Raw genomic sequence first — 24,739 nt, 5'->3', positions numbered from 1 at the left:
TAACCCTAATTCCGGCCCTAACCCTAATTCCGGCCCTAACCCTAATTCCGGCCCTAACCCTAATTCCGGCCCTAACCCTAATTCCGGCCCTAACCCTAATTCCGGCCCTAACCCTAATTCCGGCCCTAACCCTAATTCCGGCCCTAACCCTAATTCCGGCCCTAACCCTAATTCCGGCCCTAACCCTAATTCCGGCCCTAACCCTAATTCCGGCCCTAACCCTAATTCCGGCCCTAACCCTAATTCCGGCCCTAACCCTAATTCCGGCCCTAACCCTAATTCCGGCCCTAACCCTAATTCCGGCCCTAACCCTAATTCCGGCCCTAACCCTAATTCCGGCCCTAACCCTAATTCCGGCCCTAACCCTAATTCCGGCCCTAACCCTAATTCCGGCCCTAACCCTAATTCCGGCCCTAACCCTAATTCCGGCCCTAACCCTAATTCCGGCCCTAACCCTAATTCCGGCCCTAACCCTAATTCCGGCCCTAACCCTAATTCCGGCCCTAACCCTAATTCCGGCCCTAACCCTAATTCCGGCCCTAACCCTAATTCCGGCCCTAACCCTAATTCCGGCCCTAACCCTAATTCCGGCCCTAACCCTAATTCCGGCCCTAACCCTAATTCCGGCCCTAACCCTAATTCCGGCCCTAACCGGAAAAAAAAATATTTTTTTTATTTTATTATTTGCACCTGGCTATGGGGGTGATAAAAGGGGGGTGTATTTACTTTTTTTTTCATTTTGATCACTGTGAGAGTGTATCACAGTGATCAAAATGAAAAATGAACGGGCAACCGGCAAATTCATGGGCGCCGCCATCTTGGACAATGGCAGGCGCACTGCGCATGCGCCCGCCATTTTGCAAGATGGCGGCGCCCATGATCCGGACGCCGGGAGCCACGGCGGGACACCGGGAGCACGATCGGAGGTCCTGGGGGCATCGGAAGGTGGGAGGGAGCGATAGACAGGGGAGGGGGAGCAGATGATGACGGTGGCGAACGATTGCCGCCGTCCATCGGTGGCGGGGGCCGATCGGCCCCGCCAGTCGGTGTGTGGGGGGGGGTCGGGGGTCAGTGTCCAGCCATGTCCGATGCTATTGCAGCATCGGCCATGGCTGGATTGTAATATTTCACCAAATTTCATTGGTGAAATATTACAAATCGCTCCGATTGGCTGTTTCACTTTTAACAGCCAATCAGAGCGATCGTAGGCACGTGGGGGCTAAGCCACGCCCCCAGGGATTAACTGTAGAGTGTCCTTTGTGTGCGGGTCGGGTGACCTTTCAGTGACCCCGGTCACCCGACCCGCAGGGGGGCTATTTATAGCATGACGCCTACGTAGGCGTCATAGGTCGTTTGGGCACGACTTTTCATGACGCCTACGTAGGCGTCATGGGTCGTGAAGGGGTTAAGGATATCCAGCCATTGGATCCCTCCAATTCTCTTTCTGAATCCTTTAAAATCTGCCTTTCTGAAATCTAACCTTGATGTCTGAGTCTTCACAGGTCTTCCGCCTCTAGTTATCCAAAATTCTAAAATAGCATGGTCGCTACGTCCTAGGGTCCCAGCCACTTTTACCTCCTCAACCATTTCCTCCCTGTTTATAAGGATTAGATCCAAGGTAGCAGTTCCCCTTGTTTTCTCCCTTACCTTTTGGAAGTTAGTTAGTTTTGCCTGAGAGAGATTCCCAACAAATGTCTGGATAGTTGAAATCTCCCATGACAACTATGTCATATTTTTTGGAGAACTTGGCCATTTGATGCATAAAGAGTTCATCCATATCTTCAGCTTGCACAGGCGGCCTGTAGTAAATGCCTACAATGGTGTCCTTTCCATTGTTCTGTCCTTGTATTCTTACCCAAACAGTTTCCACAGAACTCCCAGTCTCTGAAGCTTCAATCTCTGTGCAGATATACGCGTTTCTAACATACAATGCGACACCCCCTCCTCGTTTATCAAGTCTGTTTCTTGCAAATAAGTTGTATCCTTCTTGTCTTGTATTCCAATCATGTGTATTGTCCCACCAAGTTTCAGTGATTCCAATTACATCATATTTCTTTTCCTGTGTTAGTAGTTCCAATTCTCCTTGTTTGTTGCCCATGCTTTGTGCATTAGTATAGAAACATTTTAGTTTGTGATTGGTTTCTCTTTCTCCAATGTTTTTATTAATTAGATTCTTTCGTCTTTGTTCTTCCTTTCCACTTTTAATAGCAGAGTTCTCAATAGCATTTGTCAGGTGTATGGCTTTTTCTGGTCTTTTGCTTCCCTTCCCATGTTGTTCTAGTTTAAAGCTCTCCTTACAAGTGTAGCAAGGCGACTTCCAAATACATGCTTTCCAGTCTTCGTAAGGTGCACCCCATCTCTAGCAAGTAGTCCATCGTATAAGTAGTTCACTCCGTGATCCAGAAATCCAAATCGTTCCTGATGGCACCATCGACGTAGCCAGTTGTTCACCTGCAGAATCTTATTCCACCTCCTTGTTCCATGGCCATCCACTGGGAGGATGGAAGAGAAGACCACCTGCGCTCCCAGTTCTTTCACTTTCTTGCCTAAGTCTTCAAAGTCTCTGCAGATGGTTTCCAGGTCATTTCTTGCGGTGTCATTTGTCCCCACATGTAGTAGCAGGAATGGGTAGTCATCTGTAGGTCTGAAGAGTCCTGATATCCTGTCAGACACATCTTTAATTTTTGCACCTGGAAGACAGCACATTTCTCTTGAAGTTATATCCGGTCTGCAGATAGCGGCCTCTGTTCCTCTCAACAGGGAATCCCCCATGACCACCACTCTCCGTTTCTTCTTCACAACATTTTTCTTTCTCCATCCAGGAGGACTCTGAAGGCGTACAAGGTTGCTGTTTGTGGGCAAAGTCTTATCCTGATGTATTTCTTCATCGTTTTCCTGCGTGAGAGCCTGGTACAGGTTTCTGAGCAGTATGGGTGCTGACTGCCTCCTGATCCTCCTGCTTCTCTGGGTCACATGTCTCCATTCCTCTGTTTCTTCAGGTGCACTTCGAATTTCTTCTCTTTCTGTAACATGAAGAGATAATTCTGCTCTGTCCAAGAACTCTTCACCTTCCTTAATGATCTTCAACGTAGCTAACCTCTCTTCGAGATTTTGCAACTTTTCCTCCAACAGGGACACAAGCTTGCATTTGTGGCATGTGAAGTTTGGCTTTTCCACTGGTAAATCTGTGAACATGTAGCAAGAAATGCAGCTCACCAAATGGCTCCTGGCCTCTTCCATCTTGAGATTTCTTAAAAACGATGAAAGATGAGCCAAAATTTTTTTGATTACGTAGCACAACCATTCCCCCTCTTATTCAGTATTTTGGTATATATTTTTTTTCGCCTATCTTTCTCTACTTTATGGTGTTATGTTTTTTGTTGTAGGAATGAAATTTCAATATTTTTATTCATTAGGAATCTTTGTCTAATTTTTGAACAATTTGTTTGGTGTACTAAGCAGAAGTGGTGCACTATTTTCATAAATCTGCATCATATTTGCGTTGTTTTTTTTTTTTTTTTAGCATTATTGATAAATTGCCCCAGCTAATCCAGTTTTACGTTGTTTTCTTATTAGTCAAGCCCCTTTTTTCCGGCTACTGATGGTGACCCCTGTAAGTTCGTTGTAGCTCGTTCTTTGCCATCCGCATGCTCTCATCCCTGGCTGCTGCTTTGGCCAGGCTATTGCACGAGCAAGCACAATTTGCCCATCAATGTGTAATCAGCAAATTAGAAGATATTCTGTCTTGAGTGTCCGTTGAATTATGCAGTCAGTCTTTTGTGGCCTATTCTAGGTTTGCCTACAGGGCATTACTGAATACACAATATGGGAAAACGAAAGGTCACATCTGTCAAAACGATAATGTTGGATTCTTTAATCTGCTTTAAAACATCATATTGCACGAAAATGGGAAAAGTGAGGCTCAGCAGTCAATATCTATCTATTACAATGATCAAGGTTGTCATACTATGGATCCTATATTTGCCCATGTCATACTGCAAAGAAAATGAAATAAAGAATCCCATTTGTGTACATTAAGCAAAACAATTTTTTAACACCTCCCACTTCCATAATATTTATATTGTACCTGATCACAATTTTGCCATTCATTTTTGTGGGCAAATTGGGATCCTTGACACCAACTTGCAACTTTTTAGAAGTCCGAAAAGGCATTGCCTTCAATGCTCGTGATTCTGAATAGATGTCAACTTTTAAAGGAGACCAGTCAGCTGATGCAAGCTGCCCAAACTGCGGGCAGCATGTATCAGTCACTGGCTGTTGGATCGTGACCAACTATGTGTCTCCGAAACGCTGCTGCGTTTCAGAGGAAGCCATACTTCTAATGGCCCCTGGGCACCAGGCCGCGCAGGTGACTAGTCTGTCCCCACGTGCCAATGTAAGAATGGGGGGTCGGAGAGCAAAAAAAAAAAAAAAAAAATTTAAAGGGACTCCATCAGCACAGAGTGACTGTTCAAACCAAATACTGGTGTGCTGTTTATCATGGCGGGGCCATACATTTTAAGTGCACGTTTCTATCTATTGCCTCCCTTCTGTGGCTTTTTCAAGCCAGAACTGTCAATCAAAAAAGGTGGTAGAGATGGAAGGGGAAACAGATGGATCCTGCAAGTAGCACTAATTACATGCAGATGTAGGAGTAGTCTTTTGGTAAATAACATTGAAATAATGTCTGCCAGGCTTGCTGTCTTTACACCCGAGCACATTGCGCAGCAGGTCATCAATGTACATGTGTGCAGAGTAGGCTATCAAAGTGTGGGGGAGTAATGACCGCTTGTGTTATGAGCTGTGACTAAGGCCTGTTTCACACTTCCGTTTTTGTGTCCGCCAAACGGATCCGTTTCCGTTTTTTTGACGGAAACTGATGCAAACGGATCCGTTTTTTTAAAAACGGATCCGTTTTTTTGACGGATCCGCGGTAACCGTAATGGAAGTCTATGGGACAAAAAAAACGGATCCTGCAAAAAATGGCGGATCCGTTTTTTTACGGAAAACAACGGATTTTGACGGATTTGAAAAAACGGAAGTGTGAAACAGGCCTAAGCAAGCAGCTGCAGGGAGAATAAAAGCTAGTTTTATCCTCGTTTCCGCTTAACCTGGCAGAAATGGTATAAAAGCTAGTTACAACAGATTATTGCTATATCTGCAGGTAAATAGGTTTTGGGCTGTGACAGGGTCCCTTTTAGATGATAAATGCAAGTAAAGTATAAAAAAAAAAAAAAAAAGTTAAAGATATTGAGTGCGCTCTATATATGATTGTGTATATTTAAAGTACTGTGCAAGTTTTAGGCAGTTGTGGGGGAAAAAATGCCACAAAGTAAGAGTGATTTCAGAAATGTAATGTTAGTTGTGTTTTTTTTTTTTTTTTTTTTTTTTTTTTTTTTTTTTTTTTTTTTCCATCAATTTACAAAAATGCAAAGTGAACACTAGATAAGTGTAAATTAAATACATATTCTGTGTGACCAAACTACATGGCCATCTGCTCTGCTTCTCATGTGCTTTCACCTGCTATCTGCAGATCACACGACCTGTTCAATGTAACATTACTCAGGGAAAGAATCAAATAGGCGCAATGTTGGGCTGTGGGATAGATTACCCAGATGCATGGTACTTGTCTGGTTACTCTAGAGTTACTACAAGTCACATTGGTGTCAGAAAAATGTGCTGTGGTGCTACCTGGGTGCGCTGAGCAGCTGCTCTACCTTCCCTGTGTCCCGCAGTACCCTGTTATGTGCTGTATTAGGCTGTGTGCCCACGATGCAATTTTTAAGCGTTTTTGGCGCGAAAACGTTTAAAAATCTTGTACAGAACGCACCCCATGCATTTCTATGGCATTCCGCACATGCTGTGCTAATGTGCTTTTTTCCACGGCGGAATCGCATCGCGGAAAAAATCGCAGCATGCTCATTCTTTTGTGCAGAATCGCAAAGAATTGCCGCGATTCCGCACCCATAGGAATGCATGAGAATCGCTTACTTCCCCCATGTGGCTCTGCCCACCATGCGCGAAGTTAAGCGTCTCGTGCGGTTGGTACCCACGGTGTGGAGGAGAGGAGACTGTCCTCCAGGCCCTGGGTACCATACTCCTGTAAAAAAAAAAAAAAAAAAATCGGGGTATATTTACCTTCCGACCTCCCGCGCTGCCATCCCGGGCCTCAGCGTTCCCAGTAATGCCTTGCGGCAAGTTCCTGTAATGACGTAGTCTCGTGTGACTCTAGCGGTCTCGTGAGATCACTGTAGCAACGCGAGACCAACGTCATCACAGGTCTCGCAAGGCATTACTAGGAACGCTGAGGCCCGGGATGGCAGCGCGGGATGTTGGAAGGTAAATATACCCTTTTTTTTTTTTTTTTTTTTTAATTATTTTTTACATTATGTCTTTTACTATTGATGCCGCATAGGCAGCCTCAATAGTAAAAACCTGGTCACACTTGTCAAACACTATGTTTGACGAGTGTGACCAACCTGTCAATCACTTTCCAAGTGATGCTTCAAATCGCTTGGAAAGTGCTTGAATATCGCACGTGAAAATCGCGGTAAAATCGCGCAGAAAAAACCGCGATTTCTGGGAAGGAGTCTGGTTTTCAGTGTCCGGATTTAAACGGTACGTGGGCACATAGCCTAAAGGGTTTTTTTTAAACTCTTATTCCATGACCCAAGCCCCCTTCTCATCCCCAGGAAATCAAGCATCCTTACGTCACAACCGAGTCTGTGGAAGAATATGCTGAGGCTGACACACCAGAGTTTGAGAACGTGTTCGTTATATCAGATTTCCAGCACCCGTCCTTTCGATACCTGTATAAAGCTGACTGCAGGGTGCTGGGTCCCCCGATCATCTTGTACTGTGCCCAAAAAGGAGAGGTAAAGATGTTTCTATAGAATTTGACTTCATTGATGGCCATAGGAATTAGTAGATATATTAGGCCCTGCAGTGAGGCTGCATGGTCTGATGTGAGCATGCACAGTGTTCTGTGGATATGTGAAAGCCGCATGGATGCCTTACTCCAAAGTAGTTTTTTTTTTGTTTTTTTTGTTTTTTTTGTTTTTTTTTATAAATTCATGCCTTGTCTAACATAGGCTAGGACAAGCAGCTGTAACCTTTAGTATAAACTGAACATTTTTAGACTTTATTTATTTTTTTGTTTTAGCCTATGCCATTTACTTCTCGGCCTTTGTATTGTGCAAGTATGCTGAATCTGGTCCTGTGCTTCACTGGATTCAGGAAAAAGGATGAGCTGGTAAGAAATGGTACAAATACAACATGTGCCCAGTTATGTTACACTTTAGTGCCACAGATTTAGGCTGAGTTCACACGTGGCGTTTTTTTCGCGTTTCCGCGGCGGTTTTAACCGCGCGATTTTGCCGCGAAAAATAAGCATCCCATGCATTCCTATGGGATTCCGCAATGCTGTGCTAATGCTGCGGTTTTTACCTTGGCGGAATCGCTTCGCGGTAAAAACCGCAGCATGCTCATTATTTTGCGGAATCGCGGCGATCCCGCACCCATAGGAATGTATTGTTCCGCTTCCTTCCCGCATGTGGCTGTGCCCAACATGCGGAAAGTAAGCAGAACAATTGCGGATGGTACCCACGGTCCGGAGGAGAGGAGACTGTCCTCCGGGCTTTGGGTACCATATCCCTGTAAAAAATAGAATTTAAAATAAAAAATATTGATATTCTTACCTTCCGACGTCCCGCGCAGCATTCCCGCCTCTCTCCACGCTCCGGTCCCAGTAATCCTTTGCGAAAATGCCCGCGATGGCGTCCGATCTCACGGGATCGCGAAGTCTCGCGGTCATTCGCGCGACGTCATCACGAATTACCGTGAGACGTCGCGATCCCGCGAGAACGGACGTCATCGCGGGCATTTTCGCAAAGGATTACTGGGAACGGATGCGCGGGACGTCGGAAGGTAAGAATAACAGCATTTTTTTTTTTTTTTTTTTTTTTTTTTTTTTTTTTTACATTCTATCTTTTACTATTGATGCCGCATAGGCGGCCTTAGTAGTAAAAAGTTGGTCACACTTGTCAAACACTATGACAGGTTGGTCACACTCGTCAACAATCAGTTATCCAAGCGATGCTCCAGATCGCTTGGAGAGCGCTAGCGTTTTGCAAGCTAAATACGCTTGCAAAATGCTAGTTTTTCCGCAGGAAAATCGCGGGAATTTAAAATGCGATTTTCCCGCGGACTGGAATTCCGGAATTCTCGCGGTAATTTCCGCGAGAGTTCCGGTACGTGTGCACTTAGCCTTATAGCGCTCACTCTGCTCCTCACCATCATGTGCCCAATGAGTTGCTGCATCTCACTGAAAAAGTTGCCTCTGGTCTGCACAGTAGAAGACCTGGAACTTTTGTCACTTTGTGCATCGTATGGATGGGAATGGGCACTGATTAGTCCTTGTATTCAGGTCAACTCTATGTACACAGAGGGAATAAAGGATAAAAATCATCATTGGAGTGCTGACTTTGAAGCGGATATCAGTTTTGTGCCATTTTGTAACTATTGCAACCTGAATCTGGGACAGGCACCCTCATTCTAGGGAACCATGTTTCATTCTAGGGTGCTTCAGTTTCAGAGAAAACAAGGTATTTAAGAGGAGCCAGGCACATGGAGACATGTCTTCTGCATTGCTCCATTCAAACTTCTCCCCACCTTGCTCAGCTAGTCTGCGGTCATGTAATTGATGACGGTTTCACTTTAATTCTACAAAAGATCAGCATTTTTTAAAAATGTGTAGAAACATGACTTATTGGTAGTATTGCGTGACATGAAGTATATGTACTATGTTGTACATTTTAATTTTGTACCTTTTTGTGTTCAGGTAAAGTTGGTGACCTTAGTCCATCATATGGGAGGAACCATACGAAAAGACTTCAGCTCTAAAGTGACACATCTAGTTGCCAGTTCTACTCATGGAGATAAGTTTAGGGTGTGTGTCCCTTCCATGGTATTCTGGAAAATTCTATTCATACTTTTTAGGTGAAAACTGGAAAATGATTGCCTGATGGTAGTTTACTTGTATAGGCACAGGGATGTGTTTTGGTTGTCTTACAGGGGTTGTCTGGTCTTAATCTTCAAGTCTGCAGTCACTCTTTGACTACAGACTTGTGAATACTCACAACGCGCTCACTGTGAAGATTCTCCAATGCCAGCAGTGGGCGGTCAGATGACCGCAAGTATGTGATATGCTTACTCCCGGGCACATATCAACTAGATGGATGCAGCCTTGCTCAATACAAGTGTATTGAGTGAGGCCATAAACAGTCTAGTCAGATTTGGCCAGGAGTAAGCATAATGCTCACAGCCGACTTTGGAGAATGCTCACAGCGCACAGTTTGCCAGGATTCACAAGTATGCAGTCACACTGACTGCAGACTTGTAGCTTAAGACTGGACAACCCATTTAAGACACGCTAGGAAGCTTAAGGGCTCATGCTCGCATGCGAGCAACTCGGACGAGTCTCGCATATTAATACCTTGCACTGCCACCGGCATTCGGATCAGAGCGTTCAGCTGCATGTATTTCTGTGCAGCTGAATGCTCCGCTCCAGAGTGCCGGCGGCAGTGCAAGGTATTGACGTGCGAAAATTGTCCGAGTTTCTCGCATGCGTTGGTCATTTGACATGAACATATGATGGTATTTTGCTGAGTGCTTTCTTTGCCAAGGCAATGGCACAGGACATGTGCATAGGCACTTTTCCTATTCTAGTAAGGTACACAAGACTTGGTCTTTGTTATGGCTGTGGATGCTCAAACAAGTTTCTACAGATGCCTTCTACCGTTAGTGCAAAGTACGATGACTGTGACACGTTAAGTTGACGTAGATTCCTGGCCCTTGAGGTGTTTTCCACTTTTAGAAAAGTGGTTTCTAATATGAAAAATAAAAAGATCTGATGGCTTTTACCGCTGCGTCGATCAGTCAACTGAACTGAGCTGCAGTTGTTGTCTACATCTTATCTGGATTTATTTCTCGTTCGCCTTATTGGGGGACACAGAGACCATGGGTGTATGCTGCTGCCACTAGGAGGCTGACACTATGCACAAAAAAAGGTTAGCTCCTCCTCCGTAGTGTACACACCACCGACCGGCAGGAAGTTCCTCAGTTTAGCTTAGTGTCAGTAGGAGGTGGACACGGGTCTTTTATTAGACCCCTATCTACCTCGTCGTGCGTCGTTCCTTTACAGGTTTCGGAGGGATACAGAGTGAACAGTCACATCCGTACTCCCACAAAGAGACTATGAGTACGGCGTGTACTGCCACCCCGTATCCTCATAGGTCTCCGCGGCAGGACCAGGAGCCTTGCACAGGTGCGTGCCAGCTATATGGACGGTCCTTTCCCCCCGCCTCCCACCATCTCGCCTACCAGAGCCTGACGGTTGGACGAGGCGTGGATTCCATAAAGACGACAGACAGCGTGGGATTCTCAGGTACCTTTATTGTGGCCCCCGGCCTGGGTGAGTATGCGGTCTAGCGGTCCCCCGGCGTTTTCATCCTAAGGCGGTCGCCAGGGGACCACGGTAGGGCCTGCGCGCCCGCTTCTCCCCGCGGTCGCCGCATCCATGAAGGCCCCTTTTCTTTCGGGCCTTGTTCTGCGCCCTGCCCCCCCCCCCCCCCGTTTCTTCTTCATCCCGGCAGGGGTATACAGGGGTCGGGCTGTGGGAAGCAGGGACCTACCGCTGCGTCGCGGCCACGCCCCCTGCCCCTTTCTTCTAAGCGGGCTTCTCTCCCGCCCATCCTAGGCCTTCCCAGCCCCCTTGCCTCACACCAGCCTGCTATTGGACAGCGGGCGGTGCTAAGGGGATCTCTGCGGCGAGCTCCGCCCTTCTCCCTCTGGCAGCGCGCCCTTTCCCTGGTGGTCGCCATCTTCTCAGCCTGCCAGCCGGACCTCATTCCCTGCCGGATTTCGGTCGCTGGGCCTTTTTTCAGCCGGATTGGCCTGGCCTCATCCTGCAGCCAGATCAGAGAGCGTCGCCCTTGGGGACACCGGACCGTGAGTAGCTCTGCACCTGCAGACTGACACCCTTCTCTGCCTTCTGTCCCCCAACCGGCCTGCACTGCCTCTCTTTTCACTGTCCAACGCTAAGTCTGATCGTACCCGCTCTGCGTCCAGCCCGACGCCGCTCAGGAGCCATCCATAGCCCCAGGGGCGAGTGAGCCCCCCATGCCGGGTTGGGCCTCCTCTTAATCACAGTCAGTGGCAGACCTCATCAAGGTGTCTCAGTCCCTAGTAGCCGTTCTGGACAAGTTGCCCTAGATCTGGACGGTCTACGTCCGCATGACTACCATCGGTCTCCCGTGGGTCCCTTCCAATTGGGAGGTCGACTTCTCTTCTTCAGCGACGTCTGGCTCGCCTCAGTAGAGGACGCTTGGGTCAGAGAGGTTGTATCAACAGGATACAAAATAGAGTTCATTTCTCTTCCACGGGATCGTTTCTTACAATCCCGTCCGCCGAGGGATCCGGCCTTGGTCCCGGGGTTCGGTTTGGCCATCACCTCTCTTCTCAGTTCCGGGGTGATTGTGCCCGTTCCCGAATCGGAACGCTTCACAGGGTTTTATTCAAACCTGTTTGTGGTGCCGAAAAAGGACGGGACAGTTCGACCCATCTTGGATCTCAAGTTACTCAACAAGAGAGTTCGCCTTCGCCACTTCCGGATGGAGTCGGTTCGCTCGGTAATTGCTTCCATGGAGGAGCAGGAATTCATGGGTTCCATAGACATCCAAGATGCCTATCTACATGTGCCCATATTTCCCGGACATCAGAAGTTCCTGCGGTTTGCGATTCTTCACGAACATTACAGTTCGTCGCGCTTCCTTTCGGGCTCGCCACCGCTCCCAGAGTCTTCACGAAGATTATGGCGGCGTTGATGGCCTTCTTGAGGATCAGAGGTCTCGTTCTTTTTCCGTACCTCGACGATATCCTGATCAAGGCCCCCTCCTTTCAACAGGCCCGCCTAAGTGTGGCGATCGTTCTAGACACCCTGTCCAGTTTTGGGTGGATCGTCAACCGGGAAAAGTCCTGTCTGGTCCCTACTCAACGCCTTGTGTTTCTGGGCCTTCTGTTCGACACTCGTCGGTCAAGGGTATTTCTCCCACAAGACAAGATTCTTTCCCTGCAGCAGGGCGTGCGATCATTACAGATCACACGATTTCCATCCCTCAGGTCAGCCATGAGGGTCCTGGAGAAGATGGTGGCGGAGATAGAGGCAGTTCCCTTTGCCCAATTTCACGCCAGGCCACTCCAGCAGGCCATTTTGTCCAGGTGGAACAGGTCGGCTCTGTCTCTGGATCGTCCGGTTCGCCTTTCCTGCCGGATCAGGCGGTCTCTCAACTGGTGGTTGACGTCTCCCCTCATTCTCTTGGGGCGGTCTTTTCCCGTTCACTGGCAGATTGTCACTACGGACGCCAGCCTCATCGGCTGGGGTGCAGTGTTCCGCAATCACACTGTTCAGGGTCGATGGTCGACTCAGGAATCAGCTCTGCAGATCAATGTCCTAGAGATACGGGCGATCCATCTAGCTCTCGTCCACTGGGAAAGGCGCCTCAAGGGCCTGCCTGTCAGGATTCAGACAGACAATGCCACAGCGGTGGCGTATATCAACCGCCAAGGGGGGACACGGAGTGTCTCAGCCCTGGCGGAAGTGTCCAGGATTCTTCAATGGGCAGAGACCTTTGTTCCAACGATTTCCGCGGTTCACATTCCCGGCGTGGACAACTGGGCCGCCGATTTCCTCAGCCGCGAGGGTCTCGCGGCAGGGTAATGGTCCCTACATCCGGAGGTGTTTCATCTGCTCTGCCGTCGGTGGGGAACCCCGGATGTAGACCTCATGGCATCTCGCCTCAACAGGAAAGTACCACAATTCGTGTCCAGGTCTCGGGACCCTCTGGCAGTGGGCGCCGACGCTCTGGCCGTCCCTTGGTCACAGTTCGTGCTCCCCTACCTGTTCCCTCCTCTGCCTCTTCTTCCCAAGTTGTTGAAGAAAATCAAAGCAGAGGGGATTCCAGTCATCCTCATCGCCCCGAATTGGCCCAGAAGGTCTTGATTCGCAGACATTGTCAACCTTCTCGCGGACGCCCCCTGGAAGCTTCCCGACGGGCAGATCTGCTGTCTCGAGGCCCGATTTGCCACCCCAATTCTCGGTCGCTCAATTTAACGGCGTGGCTGTTGAGACCGAGGTTTTGAGACGGGCAGGATTCTCTGATCGGGTAATTCATACCATGATCCGCGCCAGAAAGCCTTCTTCGAAGGTCTATTACCGTACTTGGAAAGCCTATTTCTCCTGGTGTGAGGCCAATGACATCGCGCCCTTGGTTTTTTCGCTCCCTTCTATTCTGGCGTTTCTTCAGGCAGGGCTGGATGCGGGGCTTGCTTTCAGTTCCTTGAAGGGTCAAGTTTCGGCACTGTCCATTTTATTTCAGAAAACGCTGGCCTCCCGGCCCCAGGTCAAAACCTTCCTCCAGGGTGTGGCTCACACGGTTCCTCCGTACCGAGCTCCCGTGGATCCTTGGGATCTTAATTTGGTTCTTCAGGTTCTGCAGGGTCCTCCTTTTGAACCTCTCAGGGACGTTTCCCTTTCCCTCCTTTCTTGGAAAGTGGCCTTTCTGGTGGCCATTACCTCCATCCGGCGCGTGTCGGAATTTAGCGGTACTTTCTTGCCGCTCTCCTTTTTTGGTCCTTCATCAGGACAAGGTAGTTCTGCGGCCTCCGCCCTCTCTTCTTCCGAAGGTGGTATCTTCGTTTCACCTCAATGAGGACATTGTTCTGCCATCCTTCTGCCCGAGCCCAGCTCACCCTCGGGAGCGGTCTTTGGACAAGCTGGACCTAGTCAGGGCATTGAGAGTCTATCTAGCCCGGACGACTTCATTGCGGAAGTCAGACTCTCTGTTCATCACCCAGCCTCAAAGGCCACTATTGCGCGCTGGATCAGATCGGCAATTTTGGAGGCATACCGGGTCAAGCATCGAGTGGCCCCTCCAGGGATCAGAGCGCACTCTACCCGGGCGGTGGGTGCCTCCTGGGCGGTGCGCCACAGAGCTTTCGCGCTGCAGCTTTGCAATGCTGCAACGTGGTCATCGGTTCACACCTTTGTGAAATTCTACAGGGTCCACACCTACGCTTCGGCGGACGCCAGCCTATGTAGAAGGATTCTGCAGGCTGCGGTGGCGAGTCCACTGGCCTGATGGAAGTTTGTTTCCCACCCCAGGGACTGCTTTGGGACGTCCCATGGTCTCTGTGTCCCCCAATAAGGCGAACGAGAAAACAGGATTTTTTGGGTTGCTTACCGTAAAATCTGTTTCTCGGAGCCTTCGTTGGGGGACACAGCACCCTCCCATGTTCTACAACTCCTGTTCTTATGTTTGTCGGTTTGTTACAGTTGAGTTGTTTGTTCTGCTTTCAATCTATTCTGTTACTTCTCCTACTGCTTTCTCACTAACTGAGGAACTTCCTGCCGGTCGGTGGGGTGTACACTGTGGAGGAGGAGCTAACCTTTTTTTGTGCATAGTGTCAGCCTCCTAGTGGCAGCAGCATACACCCATGGTCTCTGTGTCCCCCAATGAAGGCTCTGAGAAACAGATTTTACGGTAAGCAACCCAAAAAATCCTGTTTTTACATGCCAAAAAACACTTGGGGACCACTTCTCTTCCTAGAAGTGGGAAAACCCTCTTTTAATAGATGTACAAAATGCATGAGCTTTTCTTTCACAAATGTTTTTTTGGATGTAGGTTGCGGTTAGTCTGGGAACCCCCATCATGAAGTCTGACTGGATATTAAAGGCATGGGAAAAAAGGAATGAATTGTAAGTACCATATTTTTCGGACTATAAGACGCGCCGGTCTATAAGAAGCACCCAGGTTTTAGAGGTGGAAAATAGGGAAAAAAATGTTTGAACCAAAAAAGTGGAGATAGAGAGAGAGAGATATATATATATTATAATGTGTAATGTTGGGAGCTACAGGTAGAAGATGGTGCTGTGGGACTAGTGTGTTGTCTGTAAAGTACATAAGAATGGGGGCACAGGGCTTATATTTAAAGCACCACTCCAGCACTAAAAAATAACACGGGTGCTGCTTTAAGATCCCATGGGAGAACTATAACTCCCAGAATGTCCTGAAGATCATATGGCATGCTGGGAGTTATAGTTCACCACAGGATGTCAGAGTGATTTTTATGTGCTGCAATTACTAACCTTATAATTCATTCTTGTACAGTCTGCTGCTCACTGTGCTCAGTACCGCTCCTGCAGCTAGGAAGGCACGCTGGGGTGAGGTAATGCAGCATCCCATGGCCGCACAGAGCCCTCTTGTGTCCTCACCATAGGTCATGCAAGAGGATGCTGCACTGTTTGTAGTGCGGTGTCTGCAGGACCTGTGATGACGACATGAAGAGAAAGGGCTTTGTGTGGTCATGTGATGCTCCAGCCCGCCCTCTTCATGACCTCACCACAGGTCCTCCACAGGAGCATTCCGCATCGAATCAGCACAGCCCTGGCTGTGCTGCCTGTCAGGTATGCAATCCTTCCTGCTGCACTCTGCTCCTGCCCCCTCCACCACCAGACCCAGATCTCCCCAGGTGCTGCAGGAATCGGCGCTGGGGAAACCATGTGGGTCTGTCATTTGCTGCTCCCCGCTCACTGCTCAGCTGACAGAGCGGGGAAGCTGCTCATGAATATTCACTTCACGTATCGGGACCACGTGGTTTCCCCAGCGGCTGGATTCCTGCAGCAGGCAACATTTTCCTGCCTCCTGCGATCCCAGTGCGGTCTCACTCCACCGCTGCCCCCTCCCCACATGCTACATTCCGACCATAAGACGCACCCACACTTTCCTCCCAAATTTGGAAGAAAAAAAAATGCGTCTTATGGTCAGAAAAATACGGTATTGACTTTTAGTGAACTGTTCTGTATCCTCTTAGTGAAATACTTGAAAATGTGGAACTCCAAATATTAATGAAATTACCTTTTTCCCGTCTCCCATGACGGCACACATGAGGGGATCCGCCCAGTCAGGACAGGAACCCTACTGAAGATAAAAGGGGCGGTACCTCTCCCTCGCTTCAGTTGGGTTTCCTGTTCTGACAGGGACCTGTGTACTGAAGATCACGTACCTGCCCCTCTCTCGTGCCGGCGTGGAAGAACAGGCAGGGTCCTGGGAGGCGGAGAGTGCAGTGGATCTCCCTTGCATAAGGGGGATGACCACAGAAGACGCACTCATGCCCAAGGCTTCATGATGGATGTGGGGCAAGATCAGCAGCAGCAAGAGCTCTCGCCAGATGTCAGGCCGGGCCGCCAGCATACCAGGAGCAGCCGCTCGAGTGGTGGGAGCGGCAGTCGTAAACGCGACCGGCATGACTGAGACATCCAGAAGAAACGTCACGAGTGCATCTGAGGAGCCTCCGAGATCGGTACCCCTGATTGACAGCGGTGGTGAGCGATCTATGTGAATGTCGCCTTTATGGTAACGGGGTTCCTTTTTATTCGGTCGTCCATGACAGCACCACCTGAGAGAGGGATCCGCCCTTCCTAGGAACAGGAAAAACCTACAGATACAAAAAGGGCGGCACCTCTCCCACGCATCAGTTGGTTTCCTGTTCCTAACAAGGACAGAACTCCCTACAGATCGTCCGTCATGGATAACTGAATTCCCAGACCAGCGGACCGACTCAGGTAGCGGGGGGTTCTCCTACCTCGGTCTCGCTGGGGGCCCTGGATGCGCCACGGTGGGTCCGGGTAGGATTTCCACGGCAGTGGTAAGAGCAGGCGGAGAAAGGGTCCGGTGGGCGCCTTCTCCATGGGACCGGTGAGGTAAGCGGTGTCCCCCTGTGTCTCCTTTCCCCGGAGCGGTCCGTTCGGGCGGGCGCCGCCGGCGGTGTCCCACAAAGGGAGCGGACGGTTCCGAGCCGGCGGCGCAGTGCTAGCCCCTTGCCGCGCGTCCCCGTGGCCTCTGTCGCGCGGCAGAAGTGACGCGGCGGAAGTGCCGCGGAGGGGGCGGGGCCTAGCGCCGAAACCAGAAGTCGGATGCTGGTCGACTTCCGGTTGTTGTGGACACGCGCCGATGCGCGCCTGACGGGCCTGAAGGGGAGGGGGAGGATCGCGAGGCGGTCCAATGGGGGGCCCGAACACCGGACGGAGTTCCTGCTGATCCGGATGGGAAGCCTTCTTAAGACAGAAGGCATTGCTGCTGAGGTGCTTCTGGAGGCCCAGCGATGGACACAACAGAAGCCCCCATGCACCCACAAGAGGTGCAGCCCGTGGCAAAGCACCCCAGTGACCAGCCTAAGGGGCGGAAGGAGGGACGTTCGAGTGGACAGAGCCACAGTAGTTCCTCTAGGCCAAAGGATCCTCCTGCAGCCCCCCATGATCCGGTACCTGTCCTCATCTGCAAGGGTAAGAGATCTGCGAGAATGTACCCTGATGCAGTGTCCCCTTATGTTTTTTGATTCTCAGGGGAAGAAGGCCACAGGGAAGCAGAAGCACAAGGAATGTGCCCTCTGTAGTTGCCCCTTACCAGATGGCCACCCTAAGAGATTGTGTCAGTCTTGCGTGAGACAGACGGTAGGGACGGAGATGAGGGGTAGAACGTGAGTAGAGTATCAGACTTACACTCTTCCCTATTTATGCAGGTAGCGGAAGAAGTTCCAAGCTTCGCTACAGACCTGAGGCAATCAGGACTGAAATAAAAACCCTATCAAAAGAAGATTCTTCTAAAAGAAGACAGGCTAGTGTTTCAGGCTCAGAATCTTCAGTCGGCCCTAGGAGGGAAGATATGTCCTCAGAGTCCTTGGCCTCCTCTTCTTCTTCCGAAGAGGATTCCAGCCGGTTCTGTTTTCCCTTGGACCAAATGGATAAATTAATTAAAACCATAAGGTCAACCATGGGGGTAGAAGAAAAAAAGACAGAACTGTCTGCTCAGGACATTATGTTCGGGGGTCTAGACCCCAGAAAGCAAAGGACTTTTCCATTAAACGAAAGAGTCCAGAGCCTGATAGACAGGGAGTGGAAAAAAACGGAAAAAAGGGGTTCTATGCCGCCTGCTTTCAAGCGAAGATACCCCTTTGAGGACCCAATAGTAAGTCGATGGGATAAGGCCCCCAAGCTGGATGCAGCGGACTGGGGGTGATAGCTACAGGACTGCACCTAGAGTTCTCCTGCGTTCCCCAAGATCGGTTCAGGGTAACTCCGCTCAAATCTTCCCCGCTAGAACAAGCTGCCCTGGAGACCGAGGTCCTCGAGCTACTGGACAAAAAAGTCCTGATGAGAGTTCCAGAGGAAGAGAGGGGGAAAGGCTTCTATTCCCCCCTGTTCTTGGTCCGTAAACCGGACGACTCATTTAGGGCTATATTTAACCTCAAAGCCCTCAATAAATTCCTGGTCGTACGTCCGTTTAAAATGGAAACAATTAACACCGCAATAAAAATGCTGTTTCAAAACTGCTTCATGGTGGTCCTAGATCTGAAAGACGCTTACTACCATATACCCATATGTCTAGCACACCAACCTTTCCTTAGACTGGCGGTTCAGTTGGAGGGGTCAATCCAGCACTTCCAGTACGCTGCCTTACCCTTCGGGGTGGCAGTTGCGCCCCGAGTATTCACCAAAGTGATGGCAGAGGTGATGGCCCATCTGCGCGAGCTAAACATTCTAGTCGTTCCCTATCAAGATGACCTCCTTATAATAGGCAGTTCAGCCGAGCAGTGTTTAGATCAATTACAGAAAACAACGGCGGCTCTAGAGCGGTTGGGATGGCTACTTAATATCAAAAAATCCCGTTTGCAGCCATTAAAAATTCAACAATTTTTAGGCCTAACCCTAGATTCTAAAAAGCAGGAATGCCGTCTACCCCCAGAGAAGCTGCTGCACCTGCATGGCCGGGTCCTGAACGCTTCCAACAACCCCTCCATGTCCCTCAGGAAAGCCATGTCCCTGTTGGGTTCCCTCTCGTCCTGCATTCCCGCGGTCCAGTGGGCCCAAGTTCATACGAGAACTCTACAGGGCGAAGTTTTATGGTATCAGAGGATTCTTGGGGGTAACTTAGAAGGTCGACTGACCTTATCCAGAAACACAATAGAGTCCCTGGAGTGGTGGCTAGAAAGAAATAACTTGTCTAGAGGGGTCCCTTGGGAGTATAACATTACCCGCGTGGTCACCACGGATGCAAGTCCTTCCGGTTGGGGGGCGCATATGGAGGAAATTCTGGTCCAGGGCCTATGGGAACGGGATCAGATACAAATGTCTTCTAATTTGAAAGAATTGACAGCGGTAGTACACGCAGCTAAAGAGCTCCTTATGTATCTACAGGGCCATCACGTACGAGTTCTCTCGGACAATCGAGTGGCCGTGGCCTATATCAACCACCAAGGCGGAACTCGATCCAAAACTCTGATGAATGTGGCAGGACAGTTGTTCCAGCTAGCAGAGCGGCATTTTTTATCTCTCACGGCTCTTCACATAAGAGGAAAAGAAAACGTCACGGCAGATTTCCTAAGCCGCAATCTGTTAAAACAAGAAGAGTGGGCCTTAAACACCTCCATTTTCGTTCAGATCGTGCAGAGATGGGGTCAACCAGAGGTGGATCTATTCGCCACCAAGGAGAACTCGAAAACGAGACAGTTTTGCTCCCTAAATCCCAGGGAGACTCCTCTGGCAGTAGATGCGCAACTGATAAAATGGGACTTCAGGCTAGCCTACGCCTTTCCTCCCCTATCTCTACTTCCTCTGGTGTTGAGGAAGATCAGGAAGGACAGGGCAAGGGTCATAGTCATCTCCCCGTTATGGCCCAGAAGAGCATGGTTCTCGAACCTCAGGATCATGTCGGTAGACGATCCTTGGGTTCTCCCGGACATCCCGGACCTTCTGTCCCAGGGCCCGGTCTTCCACCCTCAGGTGGCTGGCCTACATCTTACGGCGTGGAATTTGAGCGGTCACTGCTAAAAAGTAAAGGCTTCTCCCCAGACCTAATTGACACTCTACTAAAAAGTAGGAAAGTGGTGACAACTAAGATTTACGTCAGAATTTGGAAAAGATTCCTCCAAAGCTCAAATAAAAATACTGATGATTCCGTCCCTATAGGCCAGATCTTGGAATTTTTACAAAAAGGGCTGGACCTGGGTCTCTCCACCAGTACCCTTAAAGTACAGGTATCCGCCTTAGGGGCCCTCTTTAGCTGCAACATCGCGGCTAATTACTGGGTCAATAGGTTTATCAAAGCAGCGAGTAGATCCAGACCAATAGTAAAGAATAGACTCACGCCATGGGATTTGAACCTAGTCCTCACAGCTATGACAGAAGTGCCATTTGAACCCATCTCGTCAGCCTCTATTAGGAGCCTGTCCCTCAAGATAGCTTTCCTGATAGCCATAACGTCAGCCCGTAGGGTAAGCGACATTCAGGCATTGTCTAGGCGCCCACCTTTTCTTCAGGTAAAAGAGGATAGGGTAATACTTAGACCTGACCCAGCGTATTTACCAAAAGTAGCCTCCAGCTTTCATAGGTCGCAGGAAATAGTCCTTCCATCCTTCCTCCCTAAACCAACTAATGAGAAAGAGGAGAAGCTACACACTTTAGATGTTAGGAGATGCCTCTTGGAGTATCTAGCGGCTACCGATCCCTGGAAGAAGGACAATGCCCTCTTTGTCTCCTACCAAGGCCCTAGGAAAGGTCTTAGGGTGTCCAAAAGTACACTAGCCAGATGGATTAGAGAAGCAATCTCGTTAGCTTATACCTCAAAAGGTAGAGTAGCTCCGGAGAAATTGAAGGCGCATTCCACCAGAGCCGTGGCGACCTCGTGGGCCGAGAGATCGGAAGTCTCCATCGACCAGATTTGTAAGGCGGCCACTTGGTCCTCTCCGAGCACTTTTTATAGTCATTATAGGCTAGACTTGGGTGCTTCTGCAGACCTCTCCTTCGGTATCGGGGTTCTGCAGGCTGTAGTCTCCCCCCCCCCCCCCCCCCCCCCTAAAGTAGTGATTACTCTCTGTAATTCTCTCAGGTGGTGCTGTCATGGACGACCGAATAAAGTCTTAGTTACTCACCGGTTAATGGTATTTTTCGGAGTCCATGATAGCACCCATAGATTCCCTTCCCTTAGTCAATTTGGGTGTGCACGTCTTCCCTTTGTACATATCCACGGGTGATAAAAATTTAAGTATTAATATTGTTGTACATATAATCATGCATTAACCTTGGAGGTCCTCTTTTATGCTCTGTAATCCAACTGATGCGTGGGAGAGGTGCCGCCCTTTTTGTATCTGTAGGTTTTTCCTGTTCCTAGGAAGGGCGGATCCCTCTCTCAGGTGGTGCTGTCATGGACTCCGAAAAATACTGTTAACCGGTGAGTAACTAAGACTTTTCTCTGTTTGATCACTAGGGGTCAAGGAAGGCCAGCAGCAAAACCAAAAATAGAGAATGCGCCCTATGCAAACACCTGCTGGCAGATCAGTGGCAGAAAGACCTCTGCGCTGACTGTATAAATAAAACTATACAGGAGGAAACCCCTGATTTGGTAACCAGCCTTAAGGCGTTAATACAGCATGAGGTGAAAGGTTCCCTAAAGGCAGCCCTTAAAAAGGATAAAAGAGGTCATATAAGGGATTCTGATTCAGAGGCCTCGCCAGGGCAGAAGGGGCGGGAAGGATCCTTGTCCCCCTCCTCTTCCTCTACTCAGTCCTCAGAATCCTCCTCGGACAGCGATATAGGCAGCCGTCCATGTTTCCCAACAGGATGTGGAAAAGCTGGTCAAAGCTATTAGGGCTACAATGGGCCTTAAGGAGGAAAAGACTCCTAAATCATTGGAGGATATGATGTTTGGAGGAAAGGAAAAAACGCACCTTCGCTGTAAATTATAAAATAAAGGCCCTAATTGACTGGGAATGGAAAAAATCTGAGAGGTCAGGGGGCTTGCCTTCCACATCAAAAAGAAGGTACCCTTTTGAACAAAAGGATTCAGAGACCTGGGAAAAAGTCCCAAAAATTGATGGAGCCGTAGCCAAATCCTCAAAGGTATCTCTACCATTAGAAGACTCGGGCATGTTGAAAGACCCGCTTGATAAAAAAGCAGATGGTTTCCTAAAACATATCTGGGAAGCTTCGGCAGGTGGATTAAAGCCAGCGATAGCTGGTACCTGTACCGCTCGTGCCCTCGTGGTCTGGCTACAACAAATAGATGACCAGATCAGAGATAGAGTTCCTAGGGACGAAATTCTGTCTAATCTGACACTGGTACACGGAGCAGCGGCTTTCCTAGCGGATTCCTCTGCAGATTCCGCAAGATTGACAGTTAGAGCAGCAAGCCTGTCAAATGCAGCAAGACGAGCCCTGTGGCTTTAAAGGGTGTCCCGGAGATTTACCATCAAAACATAGGTTATGTTCCATTCCATGCGATAGCCAATTCCTCTTCGGAAAAAAACTAGAAGAGATTTTGGAACATGCGGGGGATAGGAAGAAAAGCTCTCCCCCGATTTCTGGGAGAACCTGAAAAGCAGCCCTTTCGGAGGAGGAGATTTAACAGGGGTCGACCCACGGGAGATGGAAAAAGCTGGGACTTTAAAGAAAGAAGAGGATCGGGCTATATGTTTAAAGGGCCCTCCACTTCCTCCAAAAAATCTCCCGAATGACATCGGGCTGGAGGTAGGGGGAAGGCTTTCTCTCTTCCTTTCCGCCTGGGCAAATATCTCCCCCAGTACATGGGTCCTAAACCTAATAAAGGACGGTTTAAAAATAAAATTCATCTGTCCGCCCAGGCATACCTTCATAATGACACCCAGAAGGAAAGCCCAAGAGCAATAGCTGGCCCTGGAGACGGAACTCTTGGGACTAGTGAAAAAACAAGTCCTACAGGAAGTCCCAGTGGAAGAAATAGGAAGGGGGTTCTACTCCTCCCTCTTCTTAATACATAAACCAGACGGCTCTTGGAGAACCATTGAGTCTCCTCAGGTTGACAATCAGTGGGTAGACAATTGCTCCTTCAAAATGGAGTCAATCAAAACGGCCACAAAGATCCTGTTCCAGCATTGCCTCATGGCAGTGATAGACTTAAAAGATGCCTACTATCACATCCCAATTCATCGGGAGTATCAAAAATATTTGAGAGTAGCGCTCTATGTCCAGGGGCAGGCGAAACAATACAAATACGCAGCCCTTCCGTTTGGCCTGTCTACAGCCCCCATAGTATTCACCAAAGTGATGGCCTAAGTAATGTCTTTTTTTGTTCCAGGGACATAGTGATCGTCCCATACCTAGGCGACTTTCTTGTAATTGGGAGGTCGGAGTCCCACTGCGCACATCAAGTGAAGGAAGTGATAGCAATTCTAGTAGGACTAGGATGGATAGTAAACATCCCCAAGTCAAGGATAACCCCAGTAAAAGAGCAATCCTTCCTAGGGTTGATATTGGACTCCGAGCAACAACGCTGCCTCCTACCAGAGAGCAAAGTGACCAAGATAAGAGGCCTAGCTCGCACAGCAATACAAAGACCAAATATGACAGAGGCACGCAATGTCCCTTTTAGGCTCATTGACATCATGCATACCTGCAGTAGCATGGACGCAGTACCACTTAAGACAACTACAGTGGGAAGTTCTGTCAGCACAGAAACAATTAAAAGGACATTTAGAAGGCAAACTATGTCTCTCAGTGGCTGTAAGAGATTCCCTGCTCTGGTGGACTGTAGAAAAGAATCTAACAGCTTGTGTCCCGTGGCAAAAACCAGTCGAGGACATCATTACAACAGATGCAAGTGCCACAGGATGGGGAGCACACCTGAGATCCCACTCAATACAGGGGACCTGGTCCTCGCTAGAAAAGGATCTCGGTTCAAATGTAAAAACTATGGGCAGTGGAAAAAGCCGTGAAACATTTCCTTCCTTTACTTCGGGGCCGCCACACCCGAGTCAAGACGGACAATCAGGCAGTAGTAGCCTACATCAATTACCAGGGGGGAACGAGATATCGGGGCCTCATGCAAATATCGGATCTACTCTTCCAGCTAGCAGAACAACATCTGTTATCCATCACAGCACTGCACATAAAGGGGGTAGAAAATATACAGGCAGACTTCCTGAGTCGCAGGCACCTAAGACAAGGGGAATGGTCCCTAAACCCCCAAGTCTTCCAACAAATAGTTCAGGCCTGGGGCAAACCAGAAATAGACCTGTTCACTACCACACACAACCGGAAGGTCAGGAAGTTCTGCTCACTAAATCCAAGGGAAAACCCCTTCGCAGTAGATGCCCTACAAATACCCTGGAAGTTCATCCTGGCCTATGCATTTCCCCCGATAACAACGATCCCAGTAATGGTCAGGAAAATCAGGGAGGATCGAGCGAGAATAATTCTTATAGCTCCGTTTTGGCCGAGGAGGCCTTGGTTCTCCCTTCTGAGACTCATGTCGGTGACAGGTCCATGGATATTACCGGAGATTCCAGACCTGCTTTCCCAGGGACCAGTGGTCCACTCTCAGGTGAAAGGCTTCCATCTGGAATTTGAGGGGGCGCTACTGAGTCGCCAGGGATTCTCTCCAGGGTTAGTCTCCACCCTGTTGAAAAAGTAGGAAACCTATAATATCCCAAATCTACGGTAGAACGTGGAAAAAGTTCCTAGACTTCCTGGGGGAACCCTTGGGGGATGTAGCGCCAGTGGGACCTATCGTAGAATTCTTAGTCGGGGCTGCAACTGGGGTTAGCCACTAACACACTCAAAGTCCAAGTCTCAGCTTTGGTGCCCTATATAACT

General features: G+C 49.1%; 1 protein-coding gene across 6 annotated transcripts in view; it reads left to right on the top strand.

Moving 5' to 3' along the window:
* The window catches only part of ECT2 (epithelial cell transforming 2), a 158,413-nt gene that overhangs the window by 42,989 nt on the left and 90,685 nt on the right, over window positions 1–24,739 (top strand). For all 6 annotated transcript variants that reach the window (XM_073578834.1, XM_073578832.1, XM_073578833.1 and 3 more), the window contains 4 exons: window positions 6,693–6,875; window positions 7,163–7,252; window positions 8,840–8,947; window positions 14,739–14,812. In XM_073578834.1, coding sequence (XP_073434935.1) covers window positions 6,693–6,875; window positions 7,163–7,252; window positions 8,840–8,947; window positions 14,739–14,812 — 455 coding nt within the window. The remainder of the gene's footprint in view (window positions 1–6,692; window positions 6,876–7,162; window positions 7,253–8,839; window positions 8,948–14,738; window positions 14,813–24,739) is intronic.

The sequence above is a fragment of the Dendrobates tinctorius genome, unplaced genomic scaffold (genome assembly GCF_039654945.1).
Source record: "Dendrobates tinctorius isolate UK_male_01 unplaced genomic scaffold, ASM3965494v1 ptg000060l, whole genome shotgun sequence".
Lineage (NCBI taxonomy): Eukaryota > Metazoa > Chordata > Amphibia > Anura > Dendrobatidae > Dendrobates > Dendrobates tinctorius.
Note: the sequence above shows the minus strand (reverse complement) of the source record. Positions and strands in the feature narration are given on the sequence as shown.